This window comes from Carya illinoinensis, chromosome 12 (assembly GCF_018687715.1).
Source record: "Carya illinoinensis cultivar Pawnee chromosome 12, C.illinoinensisPawnee_v1, whole genome shotgun sequence".
Classification (NCBI taxonomy): Eukaryota; Viridiplantae; Streptophyta; class Magnoliopsida; order Fagales; family Juglandaceae; genus Carya; species Carya illinoinensis.
The window spans coordinates 26,290,225-26,303,348 of NC_056763.1; the positions used below are offsets into that span (position 1 = coordinate 26,290,225).

General features: G+C 33.0%; 1 protein-coding gene across 1 annotated transcript; it reads right to left on the minus strand.

The window, feature by feature from the left end:
• Positions 1-4,924: 4,924 nt before the first annotated feature.
• Positions 4,925-5,845, minus strand: LOC122290079 (protein SPIRAL1-like 5). The gene is made up of 2 exons (XM_043097614.1): positions 5,485-5,845; positions 4,925-5,360 (listed from the first exon to the last, which is right to left on the minus strand). The coding sequence occupies exons 1-2, from the start codon at positions 5,737-5,739 to the stop codon at positions 5,286-5,288; spliced, it is 330 nt and encodes a 109-aa protein (XP_042953548.1). The 5' UTR covers positions 5,740-5,845; the 3' UTR covers positions 4,925-5,285.
• Between the last annotated feature and the right edge of the window lie 7,279 nt (positions 5,846-13,124).

A 13,124-nucleotide genomic window follows, 5' to 3' on the forward strand; every position in this document is an offset into this window, starting at 1 on the left:
AGACAAACTCTCTTTCTGAAAAATGATATGTTTGATGATGAAGATGCTGAAGTGGCAGGGCAAAAACTGCCACCAAGGCAGAAATGAAAATACTCTGTTGGAATTGCAGAGGTCTTGTCCGATCCACTGCAATTAGAAAACTTACAGCAAACATCAGGAACTTCAAACCTGATGTAGTCTTCCTTTTGGAGATAATTTTGGCTAGCGTAAATATTAATGCTATTGTGAATAGATTAGGATTTTCCATGGATATAAATGTGTCACCTCCAACAAAATGGAGAGGACTTTTGCTTTTGTGGAGGAATGGACTGGATATGGAACCTGTTATTGTAAATAGTAATGTAATTTTTATTTTTGTGTACTCGAATCCACCTTATAACCCATGGCTTTTAAAATTTGTTTACTGTCCTGCTCAGCACGGTGGAAAAACTTTATTTTGGGAGAACATGAACAAAGGTTGCTAGTAGCTACAATGGACTCATACTAGCTATAGGGGACTTTAATTCTATTTTGAGCTAAATTGAGAAATTTGATGGCAGACCATTTGCTTGTACCTCAAAAGCAAATGGTCTGAGAGATTACATTGAGAGGCATGGAATGATTGACTTAGGTTTCTATGGCCCAAAATACACTTAGATGAATAACAGATATGGGATAGGAAACATTAGAGAAAGATTAGACAGAGGAATTGCAAACCATCATTGGATGAAACTTTTTCCTAATGCAACTCTTCAACACTTGCCCATCAACTCTTTTGACCATACTATTATCATCTTAAATACATTTGGAAAAAACCAGCACCACCACACCTTTAAATTTGAAGAGTTTTGGACTAGAGATCACACAAGCCACATGGTCGTTAACAAAGCCTGGAACTCCCACTTCAATGGAAACCCAAGCACTATTCTTATAAAAAAAAAAAACTAAAAGAGGTGGAAAAGGCTTTAAAATACTAGAACAAGAATAATTTTGGACACATCCAAACCGAAATAAAAAATCCAACATCAGCTCTGACACAAATCCAAACAAAGGAACCAACCAACTGCTCCATGATTGAGGAAGCTATTCTTAAAGAAAAACTAAATGAACAACTCAAAAGAGAGGAAAGCTTATGGAGGCAGAAGTCAAGATTACAATGGTTGGCTACCACTGATTTAAATACAAAGTTTTTTTCACATGTCAACCACAATGAGAAGATGCCCAAATTTCATTGAAAGCCTTAAAATAAGCACAAATCAATGGATTGAAGACTTTGAGGTGATCCAAAACAAATTTCAAAATCATTTCCAAGAAATCTTTCAATCCTCAAATCCTGAAATTGACATTGAAATTGAGGACCTCTTTCCTGATAAAATCTTTGATCTCCAAAATCAATTTCTTTGTGAAACTCCTTCAAATGAGGAAATTCTTTCAACCCTGCAGCAAACCCCATCCACAAAGGCCCCAGGACCTGATGGTTTCACTGGCCTTTTTTACAAATATTATTGGGAGATTATAAAAAAAGATTTCATTGCTGCTATCAGAAATTTCTTTACAATAGGAAAGATTTCAAGAGAAATGACCACACAAACATCACCCTAATCCCCAAAACCAAAAACCCAAATTCAGTTCATCAATTTAGACTAATCAGTCTCTCAAATGTCTGTTACAAAGTCATATAAAAAATTATTGCAAACAGACTAAAAAAAGTTTTTCCAACCATCATATCACCTCACCAAACAGCCTTTGTCCCTGGAAGAGTCATTCAAGAAAACATCATTCTAGCCCAAGAAGTCTTCCACCATCTTAAAATGAAAAAAATGGAAAATAGGCCACATGGCTATCAAAATTGACATGGAGAAAACTTTTGATTTTATCAAATGAGATTTCCTCACTTAGATCATGACTAGTATTGGTTTTCAAAGCAAATAGATCAATTGGATAAAAGAATGCATCACAACAATCACCTACTCAGTGATCATTATTGAGAAACCTCAAGGCTTAATACACCCCTCTAGAGGACTCCGCCAAGGAGACCCCCTCTCCCCCTTCCTCTTTATCTTAGGATTTGAGGTTCTCACAATGCTCATCACAAAAGAAGAGCATCAAGGAAATATCAAAGGAATCACCATCAGTAGGCATGGACCCTTAATTTCACACATTCTTTTTGCTGATGATCTCATCCTATTTGGAAAGGCAAGTAGACAAAATGCACAAGAACTCATAAATTATCTTGAAAAATATTCTCAATGGTCTGGCCAAAAAGTGCATATCGGAAAATCTTCCGTTCAATTTAGCAAAAACACTCTCCCTGAAGTAAAAAGAGATGTGAAAGCCATTTTTAACTTTAAAAAAATTCCTCTAAAATAAAATACCTTCGCTTGCCTCTTTTCAATGCCTAAAAAAAATTCACTTTGAAGAAATCCAAGAAAACATCATCCCAAAAATGGCAAGCTGGAAGGCAAAGCTGCTTTCTCAAGCTGGCAGAATTACACTAATCAGAGCTGTTGTTAGTTCAATAACTGCCTATTTTATGTCCACCATCACCATTCCAAAGACCATCACAAGTAACATAGGCAAAGCCATCAAGAGCTTTTGGTGGGGTTTCCCTAATGAAAAGTCTCATAATTTCACACTAAAATCCTGGAAATCCATTTGCAAACCCAAATTTGTTGGGGCTTTTGGTCTTAGATTGACATCTGATTTCAATAAAGCCCTTATCTCGAAAATTGATTGGCAGTTAATCAATGGCAGAAACACCATTTGGAAAGATGTCCTCACTGGAAAATACATGAAACACAACTGCATTTTCGCCACCAACAAAAAACCCACAGATTCTTGGTTGTAGAAAGGCATTCTAAAGCAAATGGATTTTCTAAAAAATAGTGTTTGTTTTCAGATAAACAATGGTCTTGGTACAAAAGTCTGGTTTGACCTTTGGGTTCCCACTCTTCCCACATTCCAATCAGTACCAAAAAATGCCTCAATTCACAAAGATCACACTACTACTGTTTCTGAACTTACCATGGAAGAACCAAGAAGATGAAATATTCTCTTACTCCAAGCCCTTTTTCACCAAGACTCTATTAATGGGATAATGAAAATTCCTTTGACTTAGATCAACTGTCATAATCTGTAAGACAAACTCATTTGGATACACCACAAATTTGAAAATTTTTATGTCAAATCTGCCTATATAGCAATCACCATGAATCAGCACCAAAACATGAATTCTGATCAGTCTAACAATTGGAAAAAATTGTGGAAACTTAAAATTCTAGATAGACTGAAACTTTTATGCTGGAAAAAATCTTAAACAACATCATTCCACAAAGACCTTACTCAAAAAATTCATCCCAATGTCTGAAGAATAGTCTAAATGTCCAATTTGCAAAAACGAGGAGGAAACTCAGACCCACCTCTTTCTAAACTGCACCTTCACCGGAATTCTGTGGAGGCTTTCACCATGTCCTCTCAACATCTCATGTTTTGCCCAAAGAGATTTAGATCATTGGATGGATTGTATTCTTAACCCATCTAGGAAACTAAATATCCAAGCCAATGAAGAGCACATTTTCCAAATTTTTGCAATCATTGCAATGGACAGTATTTAATTCCTTAGAAACCAAATCATCCATGAGGCCTTAACCCCAAACATTGAAAGTTTTGTGAATGGAACTCTCAAAATTTATAAGGAACACTATAAGGCTTGGGGCAATGAACAAATTAATAAAAGCCATAAAGGGAAACCCATACCAACTGACCACCATTTGCTTACCTTTGATGTGGCGGTTAGAGACTTGGGAAGCACAACATCAACTATTTGCAGATCAGAGGAAGGAACTCCAATCTTTGTGCAGACCAAACATATCAAAAGTCAAAATGCAAATCAAGGCGAGGCCATGTCAATGTTTATAGGAGTAGAGGAAGCAAAAGAAAGGAAAATCAAAAGGCTGTTGATAGCTGGAGACTCGCAAGTGACACTTTAGGCAGTAGTAAACCCAGAAACTACATCAGATTGGACAATACAGCCTATAATTCAAAATACCAAAATTTTGCTATAGTCCATTCAAAGCTGGAATGTCATGAAAATGCATCAAGACTCAAATCGATGCGCATTCAATTGCGCAATAGGCAACTTCAAAAAATCTCTTTGGAAGCATACGCCTTATATCCATACCCCCTTGGCTCCTGGATTTTCATAGTGGAAAAGACCCACATTTGCTGTAATCTATTTATTTGTAGATTGTTTGTTACTTATTCTCTATAAAGACTTTAAGCAAGGTATTAATGAAATGGAGGATTTTAAAAAATAATAATAATAATAATACCTTATAATTAGAGAGAAGCAACTGATCAATTTCACATGTTAGAAAGTTCTAAGTGGTAAGCCTTAATTTATATACGACTATTTCATGTCAAAGTGTTGAGTTTGATGATCTTTAGTGAACAACAAAAAAAGGGATAAAAGAAGAAAAAGGGATACGAAACACCCAAATTCAGTTTAAGTACACAATGATTTCTTATAAATGTTTGCCAAAGAAAAAGGTAAGGGAATGGTACCTTAAGACTCAAATAGAAGCTGTGCGAATCAAGTGTTTATGCAGAGGTCATGTTACATATATTATAATTTTTAAGGGTTCATATAAATATGTGTGTGTGTAAGTTCATGCTGAAGCAAGAACTTTTCCTTTCTTAATTACCTGGTTGGCATCATGAGACATATATATCTATAGATCATAATTAAAGCACCTTTGGGGAGATTATTAATTGAATCTCCAATCTTAATTTGTAATTGTGTCTCTCGATAAACAGTGTGAAGAAAAGAATAGAAAAATAATTAATATAAATCTGTATCTGGAAAGAGCTATATATATATATATATATATGAACCTGAAACTAAAATATTGGAAAGTTGACTTTTTTCCAAAAATGGCCACGAAAATAATCAAAAATGTACACACATCATCATAGATTCATATATATATTGTTGTTCAAATATCTGAAAATCATGCACACCCTAATTAGGAATAAAAACATTCTTATAAACTATAGATCACAGCTGCTAGCTAGCAGGCCGGGCGTACAACTTCCATATATACGCTGACCTATCTGCAGATATCATTGCACACGTACAATCTATAAGAAAATCGAACACCATACACAAATAATTAGCTAGGACCTTTGTAAATCCAAACCCTTCTGGGGACTGTCCCTTATTTTATATCATATATACTAATCGAAACCCAGATAAAAGCTACATCATATCCCATATTAGAGCTGAAGTGTGGAGAAAGAGGTTAATATTACTTATCTCCAAACAAGTAACCAAGAGAGGAATCTCCACCTGGAACGGATTTGACTTTTGTTGAGGGACGATCCTGAAGTGTTTATGCAGCATGTGAAAAATTTCATGTCAGAGACTTTAAAGGTGCATATGTGTGTGTGTATATATATATATATATATACACACACAAGCAACAAGAAATGAAAAGATCGACTTACAGTTATGAAGTTTCCTGAGTTTTGGCCTTGTGCTCGGTGATAATTGTTGTTTGACACTTTTTCTTTCTCTGTAGGAGAATGACCAGCGGGAGGCTTCTGATCGACAGTACTGGCCGTATCGATACCATATGGAGGTGGGTTAACAGTCTGTTTACTGGGAGGACAGACAGTACTGGGTTTCTGATCAGGATGATCAGAGCCAAAGAGGTAGCCCAAGGAACTTTGCCCGCCACCATAGCTCTCACCTCTACTCATGATGGGTGCGGCCTCTAAGATCTGTTAATCAAGTAATTAGAAATTAGCTAGGGTAACAAAGTGCAAAGAACCCTAATATATACAGTACTGCGTGCTGATCATGATCATTCAATTCGATCGTACGTTTGTATGTATGTATCATGCTCATGTATGTAAATATGCTGTCAGCCTGTCATGATGATCGATCATCATCATGTCTATGCGCTTTGCCTCTTTTAAGTTGTCTTTATATTTGCATGCCCATTCATCCTCGTGAAATACTTGCCAATTTTAAGAATGATGATGATGATGCACGAGCAAATTAATCATGCATGCATTTATCAATGCCATAAATTACCTCGGACTAATTACTTGGGATTCACTTAGGAATGATTGATGCCAGGAAAATGATAAATCTACCATTAGTCTATAACTATTTTACAATTTTATTTAAAAGGTAATTATCTAAAATTGAAATTACTTTTTAATCATCTGGCATAATTACATTAGTTGATTTAAAATGAATTGTAAAATAAGTATAAAAAGTTGAGAATTGCTATATATACAAACAGATTATATAAAAATAAATCTACGAACTGATGTGATTTCATAGAATCTGTTAGATCAATTTTACAATAAAAGTAACTTTATAATCTGACGTACCACATCAATCTACATCAATTTATAAATTTACTTTTGTATAATCTCTTTGTATCTAAAATATTACCCTACCCCCATTAAACTATGAAATTAATTAATTAAATCAGTTGTCACCTTTCTCCTTTGATATAAATGTTATTTATATGATAGTTTAGCTCTTCAATGAGCTAACTTTTGTATGCGCCCCCCCCCCCCCCCCTAAACAAAAAATAAACTGTAATTTCTAAGGCAGCTCTGACAGCTCTGTATAGTTAATAGTACTTGATGAGTTCATTTTTTAAAATTTATAAGATTGTGGATCATGAGTCCACAACAATTAATCCTAATAAATAAAATAGACAGAACATGATCAGTTGGTTGAATGTCAAAATCAGGTGAGTGAACTTAATCATCAGCCTTAACACTCATGAGAAATTAACCATAATTTAGGATTAGTGATTTTATTCCGTACGTTATATTCTAAGCATGCATGCGCATTCAACGCGTGCTATTAATTAACCCATGTTTAATAAAATTTCTAATTAGCCCATATGCACATCAATATCACTCTTTAATTTTTGTCATTTTTAATTTCCATTTTGGTATAAAATTTTATTAATTAAGCTAAAAAATTTACATTTATGGCCCATTTGCCTGGCCACTATGGCATGATCGATCTACAGATGACAATAGGATTTAGCAACAAAATTTACAATCCATAACAGGCACGATCATTTAGGTTTGGTTTGACAACTGGGAATTTTGAGTTTTAAGAAAAAAAATTAAATTATTATATTTAAATATTATTATTATATTGAGATTTTAAAAAGTTAAATTAAAATTTAAAAAATTTGAATTGTTCTTTATATTTTATATAAAAATTTAAAAAAATTGTAATAATAATATAAGAATTTTGAATTTGATATGAAAATCCTAACTTACCGAATTGAACCTTAAAACCGCCCCTTGACCGGCCTGATCCTTAAAATTTTAACCAACTTAAAACAAATCGGGTTAGAAACGGGTACTTCCATTTCTGACCGTTTGATAATGGTTTAGATCGGGTAATTTCCCGTTAAATTAACATATTTCAAACGGTGGGGTTTAGCAACTTGATTCTTAATTCCCATCTTCTGGTCTTCATTCTTCCCAGTTCACGAATCCCATCTTAATTCTTTCTTCATTCTCCGTTTCTTCCCTCTCACTCAATCGATCGATACAACCATACAAACCTCACCATAAAATTAGGCGTACGAAAAACTCATGTATCATGATGATAAATTCATGATTTCGGTGTACCATAAATCACATAATTAATACACGCGACTGTCGTCAAATCACGACAGGTTCATGTGGCTTGGGCCTCAGTCATGCACATTATTCAAAGACCCAAAAAAAGCGATGTTTAAATGGGGTTAAATCAAAATAATGTAATGGCCGGGTGGCTTTAATTAACAGCAAATACTTAAAAAAAGCACAAATAATAGCTAAAAATTGGTGGCTTGATGTTGCCATTGGACCAATATTCATGATTTGTATATTCCTCACAAAAGGTGGTGATGACGAGGAATATGGTGCCCGGCAGAAAGTTTAGGTTCTGTTTAGATAGTAAGGATATATTTAGAGATTAAATTGTTTTTTATTATTTTATTATTATTCATAAATAGATTAAATTATTTACAAACGATTTATTATTATTTATAAATAGCCTAATATATATAGTATATATTCTTAAAATCATATCGGAAATTAAGAATATCTCGTAGCATTTATAAATAATAATAAATAATTTTATGAATATTCTGAAAAAATTATATTTTCAAACATACCCTTTGAACTTTTGTTCGAACTTTTGTAAGAAGAGAGAGAGAGCACGGTGGCCTCGCCAATAATATACATACAAGTCATTGATATGTCCTCAGGAGTCAGGACAATGCAAAAGATCATCATGTCGATAGCTGGGCCTAGACCTAATTAGATCCTCCGCTTGAGATGGCAGCAAACAGTACTATATATATTCTTCCTGTAGTTGGCAGGAGACAACCATACGAGTTTGAGATGCCAATTCCGGAATCAAAGGCTCTCCATAAATTGCTGGCCTTTTCAGAAAACCAATAATTATTAGAAACGACGACCTAAGCTGAAGACTTTTGTCATATCTCATCACATGTGGTACCGTGACTTCAAACAGCTTTGCTATATATCGCTACATACAGTCGGTGTGCAGTCGACTATACAGAATTAATAAAAAAAAATTATAAAAATTTTTTTTATATTCAAGAGAACCTATATGAATTATAAAAAAATTATAAAAATAATTTTTTTTCATGTAGATCCCGTATTAAATTTTTTTACAGCCGACTGTATCTCCCAACTGTAAAAAGTATTTCTCGACTTCAAAATATAAGTAGAAGAAGATAAACGACGCGAGAGACAAATATATTGCCCGGCCAGCAAAAGGATCAAAGACAACCACAAACTCAAACACCGAGTAGCGATCAATTCGATCGAGTCCAAGATAACATCGTAAATCTTGGCTAGCAGAAGTCGTGATCATGACTCTTCCTGCATAGACCCTGAATCCAGCATGCATTTTTCATGTTTTTGGTTACAAATATTAATGATCATGCCAACCAATTTAAGCGTATTTTGTTGGTCATGCGTCCGTGTGAATTGATGGCAACAACCAGTACTAATCCCTATAAAATATAATGGCATCCGCATGTATAAATATTTTTTAATAAATCATAGACCTTTGGGAAGAATAATTCTAATATATCTTTCATTTTGACTGCTTATATATTTAATTTTTTTTATTTATTAATTAAGGAAGTAAATATTCATGTATTGGAATTTTTTTTAATTTTTTAAAATGTTTAAACATGTAAAAAAAATATTTGAAATAAAAAATAAATAAAAAGAAAAATACAATTTACATTAAAAGCACGACAAATAAGCAAATTGAGAAGTAGTACTACCCAACCAGAAAACTAGTGTACATGACTAGATCATCATGCACATCCAGTACCCGTATTAATTATCATGATTACGCAGCAAAATACTCCAGCTAGCCATGCCAGTTAGTAACCAAAACCAGCAAATTAACCACTTAACATGTAAACGCAGAAAATATATAAATCAGCATAAAACAGTTCTAGGAAGCTCCCATGAACACATCGTACGTACGTAGTTCTTATGAAGTTCATCGATCATATAATTATATAGCAGCCGAATATTAAACATCGACGACCTTTTTGATGATCAACTATTAATACTAAATAATCTTGAATTCCTCTCGTTCACAAAAGGAAGAAGAAGAAGAAGAAGAAAGAGGCAGATGCCAACATTAATTAACCAACACTTGTACGTACGTGCATCTAAACGATTTCATTTCAAAATATCTAAGCTAAATCCGTAAAATTCATAGGATTCTCATTCTTTTGGTCATGCAGTTTTAATTTTAAGCCATGAAGTACGTAGTTGGATCAAATGATGTTGCCTTAAAGCTCCTAGGATAACCCAAAAATATAAGATCATGTTGGAAACTCATTAGAAAGATGTGAAATGAAATTTGATTGACATAGTCATTGACCCAGGCAGGCGGGATTGAACTGAAAAAGGCTGTAGATATGATGATACGAATCACACTCTCAGAAACAACAAAGATTGGTCTGACATTATATGCGCCCTCTTTGGTGGACATGGCCCATAAAATTAGTAGAAGATTGGACCCAGTTCGCTGCTAGGGGAAGCACGTACGTACAAACAATATCTCTATGCAATTATTTTAAAGTAGCAGCAATGCATATAATTTTTATTTTATATTATTTCATTTTATTTTATAATTATAATTTTTTTATATTTTCAAATAATTTTACATACAGTTATAAAAAACATAAACATCACATAATTATTTTAAAAAATAGTAAAATATATTATTAAAAAATTAATTTTTTTACGTAACTCCTATATTTTATTTATTTTTTTCAAAATAATTATGTGGCAGTTATACAATTCACAGTTATAAATATAACAAATAATAATTAATAAATAATAAAATTAGAAGCTATATCCTTAGATCAAAATGGCCAGAGATGATCAATAAAATCCTTTAATCATGATTTTGAGAATAGACCATTGTTTTTGTATAAAACTTTGGTTGACCTATCATGTTTTTTGTGCAAGATTTCGATCTTATTTGAATACTGAATTGAGTTGAGATGAATTGAATTCTTTATTAATGGTAATGACTTGAGATGATGGAATGAGTTTTATAAGACCCACCTAAAATAATTTTAGATGTGTTTAGATGTTAAAATAAATTTAGACTTATTTATGTTAAGTTGAAAAGCATTATAGGTCTCACATGTAAAAATATGTTAAGTTGAAAAAAGTTGTGAATCTCACATGTAAAGAAGATTTAAGTTGAGATAAGTTTAGTAATTTGAGAGTTGGGCATTTGGATCTTAGACTCAACTTAAAATTAGGTTGAACTAAGTTGATCTCAATTCAGTCTAAGCTCCAAATGAGGCTTTCATGTTTTTGTAAAAAAGTTTGCTTTTATAAAATTATACTGAACTGAATTGATATCATCTTATTACTAGCAAATTTGGTTTTATTTTATTTTTACTCAGCCATCCTACATCACACTCCTACATAAAAAAATAAAAATAAAATAAAAGCAAACTTGCTAGTAAGATTTTTTTGTGAAATAATGTTGGCTACTACTATTGTTCCTATTAGTCATGAGTAGTGAATTTCTTATGGTATATCATTATAATATTATATGGAATTACTTATCTACATTAATTAATTATTCTACTTATTGCATTTTTTTTTTTCACTTTTATAGCATGGCTATCACTACTCATTGTTCAATTCTTTTTTTTTTTAGAATTATTGATTAATAATATTTCCTTAATATAACAACATAAAATTAGAATTAAAAAAATCATTTTCTTCCTTTTCTTTCCATTTTTTTATTCTTCTTTTTTTTTAATCATGGAAATTGTCATGAAGATTTCTTTTGCAAAAATATCTTGCAGCAAATTAGCCATTTTTACAATGGAATTTACGTCATGGCCATGTGCATGATCGTCGGCGTAGTCTGGGGGTGGTGGCGACGATCTTTCCAATCAAAGTATGCTCATTAATTTGCATCGGATTAGCTGGTTTCTTCACATGAAATGCTAGCTTCATGATAACCCTACCCGACTGCATGCGCCTTTCATATATGTCTATGTCCTCTTTCAATTCAATTGCAAGTTTTGAATATTCTTTCTCGTCTTTATCTCTGTTGGGTTCATATATATATATCAGCAGCGCCGAATTTCGTGGAGATACCGAAAACCAAAATACTTTGGTTTAATTTTCTGGGATTCTTTTTGAAGATTTCGTTTTCTACGGTTTCATGCTTTATTGAGTGAACCATGCTACGCTCTGGATCGGTTAAATGGTTTCCTGGTTCGAGGGATGATCGATGATCTACGACAGTTCCTGTATGAATAGAGCTTAGTTTCATTTCTCGGCTAAAATAATTATTTTCCATTGAATGCTAGAATGCCATGGAAAGGCACGCAGCCCAAAACTAAAGTTGATCTCATTCTCTTCTACTTTGGGAGGTTTTTGCGCCATTCTGTTGTTTCATCTGATGGACTTCGGATTCATTTAGTAATGCACTACATTTGGTTGAACATGCAGCACAAATAGTTTAGGTGCATGATCACTCTTTGAGTGAACGCGTGGATGATGTGTCCTTAAAGAGAATATTTCGATCTGACTAATAAGTTAATAACCGGCCTTTAATTTTTGTCGTTAATCCTTTTGAGCGATTTTGGGCCAGGGGTACGTACTGATCAATAATGTGAACAACCAGAGGAGCAAAGCCCATCTGAAAATAAATATTGCCGGGATGGCTGCCCATTCACTCGGAGCATAAACATGAATTCATTGAATTGAGATTTGCCCAATGTTTATATTGAGCAAAAACCAGAGAGATTTTTCAGCAAAAGGGAGGGAGACACAAGAAAAGAGGCATGAAAATGAATACAAGCTGCTCAAGTTACAATTAAAGAGACGAGAATCCATGTACATAAAGACAAATGTGGTCTTTTCTCACATGAAGTTTACTGCCTGAGTTCAACCAAACAAGGTTTTTCTTACATCAATATTATCACTTATTTTTGTTAACAATTAAGCAGCATTATATATTCTTGTTCAATTTGGAAAAAGTCAGCGTTATAACATGAATGAGATCGTGAAAGACGACATGAGACGCTACCATATAAGTGGAAGACAACAACTTTTTAGAAAACTTTTGGGGTCGGTCCAATTCCTTACTTGGCAGCTCATTTTACTGCATGAATGAATGATTAAATAAATAAAAGTTGAGGGAAAACCTAAGACTACCTAACCCTTTTCCCCGATTAAGGCCCACTGCAAAAAGAAACGCCCAATGATAACGTGGCAAATGATTTAGACTGTTTTTAAATATTGAGCTAAGTTGTCTTAAATTATGAATAATAATATTTTATAAATCCATGAGTTTCCTTTTTAGATTGAAATGAGTATAACTTTTTAAATTAAAATGTACGAAATAAGTTGAGATATGTTTAACCTTTTATAAAAAATTAAAAAAAATAATGAATCACATTAATAATTAATTTAAGATAAGTTGAATTTTTCATCTTCCAATCACAGCCTTAACCTCATTTATTTTTACAATTATTCTCATCTCATATTATCTAATTATTATAATTTTTCTAAAT

Coding starts and splice junctions, on each gene's coding strand:
- LOC122290079 (XM_043097614.1), bottom strand. CDS start 5,739: ATGAGTAGAGGTGAGAGCTATGGTGGCGGGCAAAGTTCCTTGGGCTAC. Junction 5,361..5,484: donor ACTCAGGAAACTTCATAACT/GTAAGTCGATCT, acceptor TAAACACTTCAG/GATCGTCCCTCAACAAAAGT.